The 12,563-nt window shown below is 41.4% G+C and overlaps 1 protein-coding gene across 1 annotated transcript in view; it reads right to left on the bottom strand.

The window, feature by feature from the left end:
- AFF3 (AF4/FMR2 family member 3) overlaps positions 1-12,563 on the bottom strand; it is a 530,066-nt gene that overhangs the window by 117,607 nt on the left and 399,896 nt on the right. Inside the window, exon 10 of the mRNA XM_043603159.1 lies at positions 2,314-2,365. Coding sequence (XP_043459094.1) covers positions 2,314-2,365 — 52 coding nt within the window. The remainder of the gene's footprint in view (positions 1-2,313; positions 2,366-12,563) is intronic.

The following is a 12,563-nucleotide window of genomic DNA, read 5'->3' as shown; positions in this document are numbered from 1 at the left end:
AAACTAGCCTGTGTCTTCATTTTTGAGAACACAGAGGCAATGAGGATAAAGGAAGCATTAGATAGAGTACTCAAATGCATGTGAGTCTGAGGTGACTTTAGGAAGGGTAAACCGGCATAGCAAGTTGAAGCTCTTGTGGGTATCTCTTTGTCACAGCAAGTGACCAATATTCACAAGGACAACCAGATATCATGTAAGAGAAGGCTAAGGAGTTTAGTATACTGCATTTATTGAGGCAGGGAAATGTACCATACATTTTTGAAAGATTTTGGGTTAAGGGACAAACTCTGATTACATCTCACAAGAGCATTTATGTTAAATGTTTAATTATCTCCCAATGCCAGAGAAATGCAGTGTGTGTATGCGTGTTGCATGTGTGCACAGGCTCTAGTCTTTAGGAGCACAATCATATTTTGGTCTTGGAGGAAAATAATACCATATCATTAGTCTTCTCTAAAGCATGGAAATTATGATTTTGTGATTAGGGCAGGCTATAATTATAGGCCAAAGCAAGATAACTTAATATAATTAGTGTTAGAGCAATCACTTAAACTACCACATACAAAACTGCTGTCTGGAGTCTTAATTACACTACTGTATAAAAATCATTCATTCTGTCAGCCGTTTTCACTGCAAACGAGAAAAGGTGTACACACACAGGCACCAAATATAAGAATAAATGATCTAACCTATATATTCACAATATAATACTATCAATGGCTACAGATTAGAAAGGAGTAGCTAATAAAGCAAAATGATTCAATGAAAACTTTCTACTGCCTTACAGAATGTGTCTGGTATATCCTTGATAAATAATTTTTTTTAAATAGAGTTTCCAGTGGAAATATTTAATGGAAATAACTCTGGAAAATTCTTTCCAAATTAAGAAAGCTTGCTGAATGCAATACTCTGTGAATCCCTTTCTAATATAAAGTATACATAATCTACACATCTGATATTACTTAATCCACAATGTACCTATCTGAAACTCTTGCTGGGAAAAAAACATGATAAGATGAAATCATTAGGTAATAGTCACATAGATGAGGAACCAAAATTAGGAGTGAAGTCATTCTCAGTTCTGCCAAGATTGCCATGTTACAGATACCTGACTCTCCTGGTATGCACACTAGAAACAAGGTAGTCACTCTCTACAAAACCCAAACACTAGCAGCTCACCTTGCTCAATTAACCTTCCTTCACTTGGGATTTTCTCCACTTGCCACTCTAGTTTCAATTCAAGTTCTACTTCACACCCAGGCCCCTCTTTGGTGCCTCACTTTCTTCTTCAAGGTGAGCAAACTCTGTGACCTCACAGCCACATTCTGCTTAGATGCTCTTCCTGGAAATGTTCTTTTGAATTTTATTTCACCTCTGCACACTCTCTTTGTACATTATTTCCATTTGCATGGTTAGACAGCTGAATCACCCGTATAGCACACCATGACACCTTTATAAAAATTCACTATTTCAAGATCAATTGCACCCAGTCTTATATCACATGTAAAAATAACCTCTGAAAAAAACTCTCTGGATTGTTTTTATACCTACCACATTTGTCCAAATTTAACAAAATACCACACGGATAATAATAAGAAGGAAACAGAAGTGTAGGAAAATCTACCTTTTGTGTTTTCAAGCTTACTTTAAAAAATACAAACATTTCCTGAAACGCAGAAGTGAAAGTAGTGAATGTTACGTGGATATTTTTCCACCTTAACTGACTGATCAGAAGAGTATTTATAAACCCCTGACTGATGTCTCGAGCTGGTAAATCAACACCAGGGAAGAACATTTTAAGCACATTTATCATCTAAGACAAACAGCCTATTCAGAGCATGATTATTTTTTATTCATCATTGAAGTTCACCTCCACATTTGCTTCTTCTCAATGTTAATAATATCTGTATAAGGTTTCTCAATATTTAATATTACAGCTTGCCTATTGCATGCTGATGAGGTTAGGTCACACGCTTGATCTCTAGAAGACCAGTGAGCTTTGCCAAAAAAATAAAAGAAAAAGAAAATGACAAAAGGGCCTATTTTATACTGAAGTCTAATGCTAGTTAGCTTCATTGTAAGTACCCATTGTTGGTTTCAATGACATAAAAATCACAGTATCACAGTTTTAAGGGAAATTAAGGCTAAGATAGTTGAATGGACTGGCCCAATGGCATGGAAGCTCATAATTATCAGAAGGCACCCACCATCCTTGAGCACCACAATTTAGAGTGTGTATGACTCAGTTAATACCCACCGAGTTAGCAATGCTGTGTCACATTCAAAAGACAGTAACATAAAAGAAAATCTTACCTGTTCATTCTCCTCTTCATCACTACTTAGCTTAAGGTCATCTTCTAGCATTCTGAAAAAAGGAACAAAGAGGTATCGATACTTAGCAAATTCAAAATAATTCAGTACCAAAATATCTTTATTAGAGTAATGATTTAACCATAAGTCTGTTTCCTGATTAATTAAAAAAAAAAAAAACCCTTTTTTTAAAGCTTTTTCTTCTGATGTACTTAGGAAATAACAAACTGCCCCATCATGAAAATTAACCCTCTTAACAGTCCTTAATAGGGTAAGATGGGTTGTTTCAAGAATATGAGGTTTTAAACAAACAGAATCAAATACAGCTTTTGGTTGTGAAGTTTTAATTCCACAGTATTTGTTCAGTGTTTACCATGTGACAGGTGCTATGCTATGTCTCCATTTACTATTCAAGGTAAACAATGAGAGAGCAAGTAGAACTCTTCCGACAGCAATAACACAACAAACTAGAGCTGTGAGCGTTGGCTGCTTAGATCTTCCACCGGCCAAGGATCTGGAGAAGATATCTGCCTGAAGATCCTGCCGGATGAGGAACACTCAACAGGAGAGAACTTTCTAGAAAAGACTCTGTGAAGGCAACTAACTCCCCAGTGCTCCCTGGTGTCTCAGATTTGCCATGGTGGAGGCAGTGGGGAAGTATACTTTTGGGTCTGTAAGAGTTAAAAGTAAAAACATACAAACAAAAAAAATCAAACCCTATTATTTCTGATGATGATAAAATTGTATTCTTAGTACCATTGCTGAACTGTTTATAGAATAATAGTTTTCAGATTAATTCATTTCAAAAGAAATCTCAGAAGGACATTCTATAACACAAATGAAAGCAGAGCTGTTCTGTGGGGGGTGGGGAAGGGTCCATTTGTGATAGATCCTGGGGCTCCAGGAATCAGTCTGAAGGCCTCTGAACCCATATACTTGACAGGCCTCATTGTTCTCCTTGAAGTCACCTTCCAAAGACTCTACCCTAAAATGTGCCTCATTTCTTTAAAGGCCAATTGTGGGCCCATCATCAGTGTATTCCTCTGAATATTTTTTGTAAGTAATTTCAGTGACCTTTGGGGTGAACTTGGGGTAAAGATTTGCTGGGGCAGTGCGTGGACCTAGTTTTGTCCCAACCGGCCATGTGTTTGGAGAAAATCACTTAACTCCCTTACCCTTGGTCCCATTTTCTGATTTGTAAAATGACAGGTTATGCTGGGCAATCTCTAAGGCCCAATCCTGATTAAGATTCCATGAGTATAGAGAACAAAATTACCCCTTACTTTGTAAAGTAGAAAAACTCTTCTATTTGTCATAGAGTGAGACTGAGACTTTCAGTCTCTGAAAACTGAGAAATTTCTAAGCAATTTTTGGTGTACCATTTAAACCATAACTATTAGGACACCAGATCTGCTTTTTCACAGGCTATGGCTATTCTACCAATATGGAGAAGTATCACCCTTTAATATTTCAACCACAGGCAAACCAAGAAAACATCAGCAAAGACTGCAGAGCTCCATCCACAACTGCCCTTTATATCCGCCTGGCTGCCATTCATTTCCTTTGACCTTATAAACTCCTAACCTTGGCTTCAAAGAGAAGAGACGTGGTGGTAATTTATTAGAGCACTGTTTAGGAAGAATGTAGGAAGGGGACTGTGTTTTCTTTGTCCTTGAGTATCGAGTGACTAGCACAGTGATGGCACACAATACAATACCAGCTTGCTGGCTGGGCTGGGGCACCTTCCCCACGATTATTTTCCTACCAAAAGGCACAAATGCCTTTCTGATGAAAAACCCCAGAGGAGCAGGATAGTTTCTTGCCTCCACCCCTCACTCCCTCTTTAGAGAGAAACTGCCAACAGCTATTTGGTTTAATCTCAAGGACTGCCCTGCAAGCATTGGGTGTTCTAAGTGTGGGTGGTCCTGTCAGTGGGTGGAAAGAAGGAGGGGGAAGGACACACACAATCATCATTAATAACCCCCTTGTTGTTGGATGGAGGTCATATCAAGGGTGACTGAGAAGTTTCATCTTTATATAGGCAATAGCGTGCACCGACTTGAAGGCCACTGTCAACCACAGCAAGAAATCCCAACATGCCCCAAAGCAAGGGATCATAGCTTGGCTGCACACCAGCCATGTGACTCGGTCACCACGCGAGGCTGGCAATGCTGAAAGTAACCACAACAGTAAAAACAGTGTGTGAGGTTCTCTTTTAAGGTAGGAATACAGCGTATTTTTGTTTATTTTAAGCATGTGCTAAATTGTGTACATGCATCAATGTGTGTTTGTTTGAGTTTCATACTGTCTCTCATATCCTCTGATCCCTGGTAAGTCACACCTCTGGGTCTTGGCTTTGTCGTTTCTATACTTGTCATTTCTACTTTGTCATCACTTCCAGAAGAAAGGCAGTCAGAGATCCACCTTGCCTTCTGAATTTTTTATATTGAGAAAAAAATGAATTTATTGTGTTTCTGGCTGAGATCTAAAAACAAAGGATTGAATGTAAAAATACCTCGTATTCAAGACAGACTTCCAGAGAAGTCAGAATCCAATGAAACTTCAGAATCTTGAAATATGGAGAAATGGCAATGAAACACTAAGTCAAACAGCTCATACATAATCCCACAGCAATCCTGGGGTACCGCTATTACCAACACTTGCAACCACAGACCTGGAACAGCCAGTCGCCGCCACCCTGTGCCCAATCCCCAACAGACACGCTGAGGAAACTGATGCTCAAGGCCATCCAAGAATACAGACCAGCCCTTCTGTTTTATTCTGATGGTCACAGCAGAATCCCCATGACTCAACTTTCAAAGTGAGTGCTTGTTTCCATTCACTGCGTTCTTCAAGTCTGGCTAAACAGACCTGGGGAAGAGGAGCCAAAGTGTGTATTTGAGGTTATAGCTGAACAATGAAATGTGGTTAGAGAAGAAAAATGCTGTAACCCCCACAAGATCCTAAGAAATGTCAGTGTTTTGTGTGCGGCAGGTAGACTGCAGGCTGGGATTACCTCCAGCTAAACACACAAATGGTACTGTTGCAATCCCCAACTCTAATCCCACCCACTTGAGAACATTTTTATCATCTGTCTATTTCTGAAAGGAACAGATTGGCATACGTACATTAAACAAGAACAAACAACTACAAAGGCGTAAGCCAAAAGTGAGAGAAAATCCAAATTAAGTGTTGGCCAGGCCAAAAGGCAGGGGCTTGGGATCTCCGACTCCATTTCCGAAAAAGGAAGGCAAAGCCTCTGATGTTCTGAAGGGCTGAAGGCAGAGTTTGGGATGGGTCATACGCACATAAGCCCATGAAGCCTGTGCTTCGGCGTCATGGTGGCTCATGTGGGCACCTGCTGCACCCTTGCATCCTTACATTTGAGCACCACCCAGCCTTCTTCCAGCCAATGATGCCCACTCAGCAAGAAAGCAGCTCCCTTTCATGCTCCCTTAGTCCCTCCCCTTCCAGAACTCTTGATTAGGAGCAGATCTCAGCGTTGAATGGATCTTTGTGCCAGGTTGGCTAAAAGCACTTTCTACGTTACCTCATTCAGTCCCACAGCAACTCCTCTGAGGTGGGCGCTGCTGGGACAGCAGGCTGTGGTGGTCCCAGCAGGCTGCTGGGACAGTCAGGCTGCCAGGATGAAACCTAGCGCTGCCACTCACCTAGCTGAGTGACCCAATACCTGCCTTAACGGGTTTTCTGGAGAAATCATTACACAACCCTTGGAAAGTGCTTAGTAGAGAACCTGGCATGGAACGAGCATTCAATAAATGTTCATTTTCACTAATATTCCTCTTTTATCTCTGAGGGATATGCCTTAGAGCATTTAAAGAATTTGCATGGGTAAACAATGTGAGAGAAAAGATATTTCTATAATAATGCCTGAAATCTAAGCTCTACTTACCAAAATAGAGCTTTCTACTTTTTTTATACCTTTTCCCCCCTTACTATTTTTCTTTTCTGAAAAGAAAAGATGAGGCCTTCTAGAGGGGTAATGTATTTTAGGGTATAATTGCTGCCATGGTTGATTGATCGGATGTGGCTTCACAGCTAGAGAGGACAGTAAACATGCCCGTCACCCTCAGTGCACAAGGAGATCTGCTCTGAGGGCCAGTGGCCAGCCACATGGCCAGAGTCCCTCAGCAGGAGCCACCAAGTGATGACAACGGGGATGCTGAAATAAAACAGACAATAAAATGAAACTTTTCGAAGGACGAGCAGGGAGCAGAGGTGCGGCCAGAGGTAAACAGAAACCTGGACTCAGTGCCCTGAACACCTGAGGGGCTGTCAAACTGCTGTCAGAGGCACTCCAGGGTGGTACCCCTTGTGACTTCCCTCTGAACCAGGTAACTAAGAACTGAGATGTTAAAGTACTCGGGCAAGAGTTTTAAACATGCAATTGATGATTAAGATTCCATCTATTTTTCACTGGGGAACTGCATTAGACAACAGTTTCTTATCTTAAAATTACTGTCCCAGGTATGTTATGCCATGCCCTATGAGTACCTGGTACAGGTCAAAAGGTTTGGAGCCACAGGAGGGGGCCTTGTGCGGCCTGCATACAGGAGAGGGTGTGACAGAGTGGCTTTGGAGCTCTGAAGCCACTTTGCCGTGTGTGTGCCAAGTACTACCTCTGCGGGTGGGTGTTGGGGGTCTCTTCCGCAAGTGAGGGATGAATGGCAACACTGCCTCTCCAACAGCAGGATTGGCATCCGGTCTCTCAGCCTTCTACTCCTTCTTCTGCCCGTGTGCGAGTGGGGGGGGGGGGCTGGCACCCTGTCTCCCAGGGCTATTACATTTGCATTGGCACTATCACTCTCGCCATTTACAAACTGCCTGCAGTTGTGAAGCTCTGGCACACACAGTTCTCACAGAACCCAACTGCCTCCTCTGATGGGATCTTCAGGAGCTCTCATAAAAGGGAGAACTTAAAACCCCTACAACTTTAATATTTGTGGCAACTTTCCCACATGTAGTATTTTTTAACTGGGCAACAAATTTATGTTGTTGCTGGTCCTTACATTTTTGAGGTACGGCACTTTCCAGGGAACAGGAACAGTAGCCTACCCTTAGCAGATGGTCAACTGTTTCTAATGCTCCACTATTTCTTCACAGGTATTGCAAACGGGCACATTAACTGCCTTCAAATGTAATGGCAGCCATTTCACAGAGCAGTGGTTTTTAATTAATAGGATTTCCCCGGAATTACTTGCCATTTGGGGCCCTTAACAGACCTGAATCCTTTAGCCCTTTAAAGTTCATTTCATTTTGCTTGATCTTAATGGCTTTTAAAAAATCTGAGTTTTAATTGGGCTGTTTGATTTTCAGATTTGCTTCTATATTTGGTGCTACTATGGTCTCCACTTATTTGAGATTTAAAGCCAAAGACAAATGTTTATGACTCCCCATTAAACATATTCATATATGCAAATATCTATTCTAGCAATTAGCAGTGCACGATAGCCTACTCGTTATGCAAGTATACCCCTCTGCAGGTATTCCCCAAGCCATCATCTCTACTGCTCAGAACATGGGGAGGAAGTTATAAAACACATTTCATTCTGTCTGAAGTCCACTGCTCTGTCAGGGTCAGTGCTACCATCTGCCTGGGCTTATTTTCATAAATAGGTAACCACTTTTCCTCTGCATTTGTTCAGAAGAATTTAGCTCATATCACTCCAGTCGACTGGGAGCCAGGAAGGCTAGGATAGGCTCACACTGGGGGTTGGTGATTTAATGCATCCAAGGTACAAATGAAGTAACTTAGTCTGGAAGCAAATGGAGAAATCAGGAGTAAGACAAAGGGTGTGGTCTAGATGACCCAAGCGTTTTCAACTCTGATATCTTCCTATCCAGGGTTTCATATTTACATCTTTTGAAGCAATGTTGATGCATAGAGAGATGGTTCACATATATTTCCTTCCTGGACCTCTTCTGCCTGGGACTGTTTTGGTTGTCAATGAAATCACAAATAGCTCTCTGATTCTGTCACGCTCATCCTGGGTTGGAGGGTGAAGGTGCATTGTATGTTTTCTGTTTGTGACCTTACTTTTCCTTACAGATGGCAAATTCCAGTGGTCTTTTTCTCCCATGTACAAGCTGAGTCCACCTGCTACCTTCTACACAGGCCCATCCTCCCTGGGGGCCAGTATCTCATTTCCTACTATTTAGGACTCTCGCAAAAAATCAACCTCATTTAGAAAACCTGCTAAACCCTGGTGAGATATGCGATGAATGTCTTTGAAATCTCATATCTAGCATGTTAATGTAGAATAAATGGAAATCAAAGGAAAATGAAAATCAACACTAATAAAAAAAATCACAGTCAGTGGTGGGATGAGTTCTGGAGACCAGGGGGCTCAGGAAAAGTTGTGAGGAGGAGAGAGTACTTGAGGGGCTTCAAGGTCCTAGAGGAAGCAGATTGAAATCAGGGACTCTATCCTGCCCCATGAAGGAAGGGTGACAGCCAAGCACAGAGTGCTTGGGGGAACAGAGGTATTTATTTCCCTCACTCTCATGATATTTTTAAAAAAGTAATACATACACATAGTTCAGAACTCTCCAAATAGGAAAAGGTGCCCAGGGGCGCCTGGGTGGTTCAGTTGGTTAAGCGTCTGACTTTGGCTCAGGTCATAATTTCACGGGTTCCTGGGTTTGAGCCCCACGTCGGGCTCAGTGCTCACAGCTCAGAGCCTGGAGCCTACTTCAGATTCTGTGTCTCCCTCTCTCTCTGCCCCATCCCCACCCATGTTCTGTCTCTCTCTGTCTTAAAAATAAATAAAACATTAAAAAAAAATTTAAAAAAGGAAAAGGTGTCCAGTGAAATGTCTCACTCCCAGCCTTGTTCCAATCCTCTTACTTCTTACTTTCGTCCCCCAAAGTCACCATTGTCTATAGTTTCTTATACAGTTTCTTATAAGAAATAAGAGATTCTTATTATTTCAGGTTTTCTTTATGCATCAACAAGCAAATATGAATGCAGCACATTAGACCCATCAGGGTAAGTACATGGCATTTAAGAACAACTATGAGGTGGACAAATATAATGTCAACTGGATCCTCTTTATCTGGCTGTGGTAGGCAGCTTCCAAGATGCTCCCAATGATCCCATGTCCTGGTATTCATGTCCTCATGCACTCCCCTCCCCTGAGTGTGGCCGCACCGAGTGACTTGCTTCTAGTAAATGGAGTAGGGCAAAAGGGATGGGGTGTCACTTGCGAGTTCAGGTGACCTCTGCTTGTTGGCATGCATGCTCTTACTCTTCATGCCTGCTTGCTTGGATGGAAAAAGCTGCCAGGTTGTGAGCTGCTGTACGGAGAAATCCCCATGGCAGGGAGCTGAGGGGAACCTGCTGCCAACAGCCAAGGAAGAACTAAGGTCCTCAGCCCAGCCACCCAGGAAGAACTGAATCTTGCCAGCAACCACATGAGTGAACTTGGAAGTGGGTCTTTTCCCAGGTAAGCCTTGAGGGGACTGCAGACCCACTGACCCCGTGCTGCTTTGTGAGAGGTCCTCAGCCAGAGGACCCAGGTGAGCCACACTCAGATCCCTGACTGACAGAAACTATAGAGTAATAAATGTTGTTTGAAGCCGCTAAGATTTGTTGTAATTCGTTAGGCATTGATAAGTAATTCATATGCTGGCAGATGATTTTAAATATTTAGTGTGTCCCTTTTCAAGATCACTCTCAGCTGCTCAAGCTAAAAGCATTAGCAGCCATTATTCAAGCCGTTCAACAGAAGTATACTGTGGGCCTAAAGGGTAATTAAAAAGTTGTAAAAGCCATGTTAAAAAAGGTGTGAAAAACAAGTAAAACCAACCAACAGTATGTTTTATTTAAGCCAACATATCGTTTCAATGATAATATACACAGTTCAAATGCTCACTAGCCACATGTGGCTAGTGGCTCCTATACCGGACAATGCAGACTCATAGAAGGTGAGGGATGGTCAGATCTCTAGAGGTTTTGTTTTTCCCACCCCACTCAGCCCTCAGCCCCCCATTGCCTATTTCAAATGTCAATCTCTAACACTTCTTGCCTGCACCTGACAGGGTGCACTGAACAAGCCTGTGAAGGCAAAGATCCTGGTAACTTAGCATGTGAGGGAATTGAGGGAGGAGAAAGGGAAGGTTTTGGTTAGAATCATCATAAATGTGTAGCCCCCACTGACTACCCTTGGTGGAGACTGGAATCCCAGAGGTCCATTTTGTGTCAGTTAAATGTTTCAGTGACCCATTCTGCTTCTAATTCTGATGATGCTAATTACATGTAAGCTTTTGGCTTCACAGAAGAACTGGAAAGCAGAACCTTGCACAAAGCTGCAGGTGGCCCACAAGAGGGGTATGCTCAGAGCAATGTGTTTGGGAGCCATGGCCTAGGAAACCAGAACAGTGGGCAGCCTTGCAAATACACCTTGTCAAAGGCTGACTGTGCAAGGGACGTCTACCCTTGTTGCTCTGACATACCCGTTTCTCTTAGATATAGTAAAGACACAGCTCCCAAAAGTTATTTAAAGAATTCTAGATTTTTTTTTTAAATTGTATATTTTTAAAAGTGTGCTGGTTGGTTTTTTTTTTTTTTTTTTTCACTTGGAATTGCAGTTCTAGCTCGGGATGCTGAGTGGCCCAGAGGGAATTCTCCGTCTAGGAGAAATAGAAAGCTGGGCCCATTTTCCTTGAACATCTATCTCATGGATGTTCACACAGTTTGTGTGACCATGAAAGTATGAAAATGCTCCATCTTTTCCATTTAGGGCAATGTACGCCACAGTTATAATGAAGCATTCTGTGAACACATCAGACTTTAAAATTGCTCCTTCCTGAAAGAAGTACAGGAGAAAAGGGCCGTGTGGACCCTATCGTTTCTATCAAAAAACAACCGTGGCTTTAGAAATAACACTTTAATAGAGAAAAGCTCTCTCCTCAAAGACAGTTTCAAAATTCCTATCCTTGTTTGTTACAAGGACTTCTAGAAAATTAGTTTCTGAACTTGGTGTCCTCGGTTTTAGAGGATTCAATTTCTAAGGCTGAGTAAATTCAAGTATAGCATGTGAAAGAATAAGATCCTTTTCCAGGTAGATACCAGAAGAGAGGTCAGAGGACCCTGACTGGGAACATAAAGTTTTCTTGGCTGCATAGATTCGATGATGGGTATTTCTTTATTTAACCCTCTTTGCAGGGGAATGTTTACACCTAACCAGAGAAGAAATGAGATATGCACATATATGGCTTATGTTTGTGATGTTGAATATTAATTGGTTGTCAATAAATTAATAAGCTGGTTGCCTATTCTGTTTGCTAACTAATGTTTAGCTTATTTAATTGATAACTTTTGACAATAAGAACACACTGAACCTAAAACGGTTACACATCCAGTAGGTTAAGATTTGTTCTTTGGTTCATGATGTCAGTTTTTGCATTTTTGTGGCTATTGTTATTAATAAGTTAACTGCTAAGTGTCCCTAATTGAGAGATTTATTTGAACTGATAAACTGTTAGAATTAGAAAAGAGAACCAAGCATAATCTCCTAATTAGCAAATGAGTGCACTTTAAGTGATCCCAACCTCACATGTTGCCTGTGTATGGCATAACACAGTGGTTTCTAAACTTTACTGCACATCAGAATCACTTGGGATCTTTGAAGAATACCACCCCCACATTCTTATGTAACAGGGGTGTGATCTGGGCAGCCATGTTTTTAAAAGCCTCCTAGGTGATTCTGATTTATAGCAAAGTTTCGGAACCACCTGGACAAGAGTCAGAAGAGCTGCATGTCTTCAATAGTTCTGGACCTAAATTCTGAAATTTTAGTTTACCCATTAATAAAATGGGATGATAGTTGATTCAAATGAGAAAATAAGGTGAAAGCACCCTGGCAATTGCAAAGCCTCGTAAGGGTTCCTCAATGATGTGGTTAACATTACTTTAGGTGCTTTAAAAAATACTGATTCTTTTTGCACAGTGAAGGAAGACATCAACAAAATCATAAGGCAACCTACTGAATGGGAGAAGGTATTTGCAAATGATATATCTGATAAGGAGTTAATATACAAAATATATAAAGAACTTATACAACTCAACACCAAAAAACAAATAATCCAATTAAAAAATGGGCAGAAGACCTGAATAGACATTTCTTCAAAGAAGACACACAAAGGGCCAACAGACACATGAAAGGATGCTGAACATCACTCATCATCAGGGAAATGCAAATCAAAATCAAAATGAGATATTACTCTACACC

The sequence above is a fragment of the Prionailurus bengalensis genome, chromosome A3, assembly GCF_016509475.1.
Source record: "Prionailurus bengalensis isolate Pbe53 chromosome A3, Fcat_Pben_1.1_paternal_pri, whole genome shotgun sequence".
NCBI lineage: Eukaryota > Metazoa > Chordata > Mammalia > Carnivora > Felidae > Prionailurus > Prionailurus bengalensis.
Note: the sequence above shows the minus strand (reverse complement) of the source record. Positions and strands in the feature narration are given on the sequence as shown.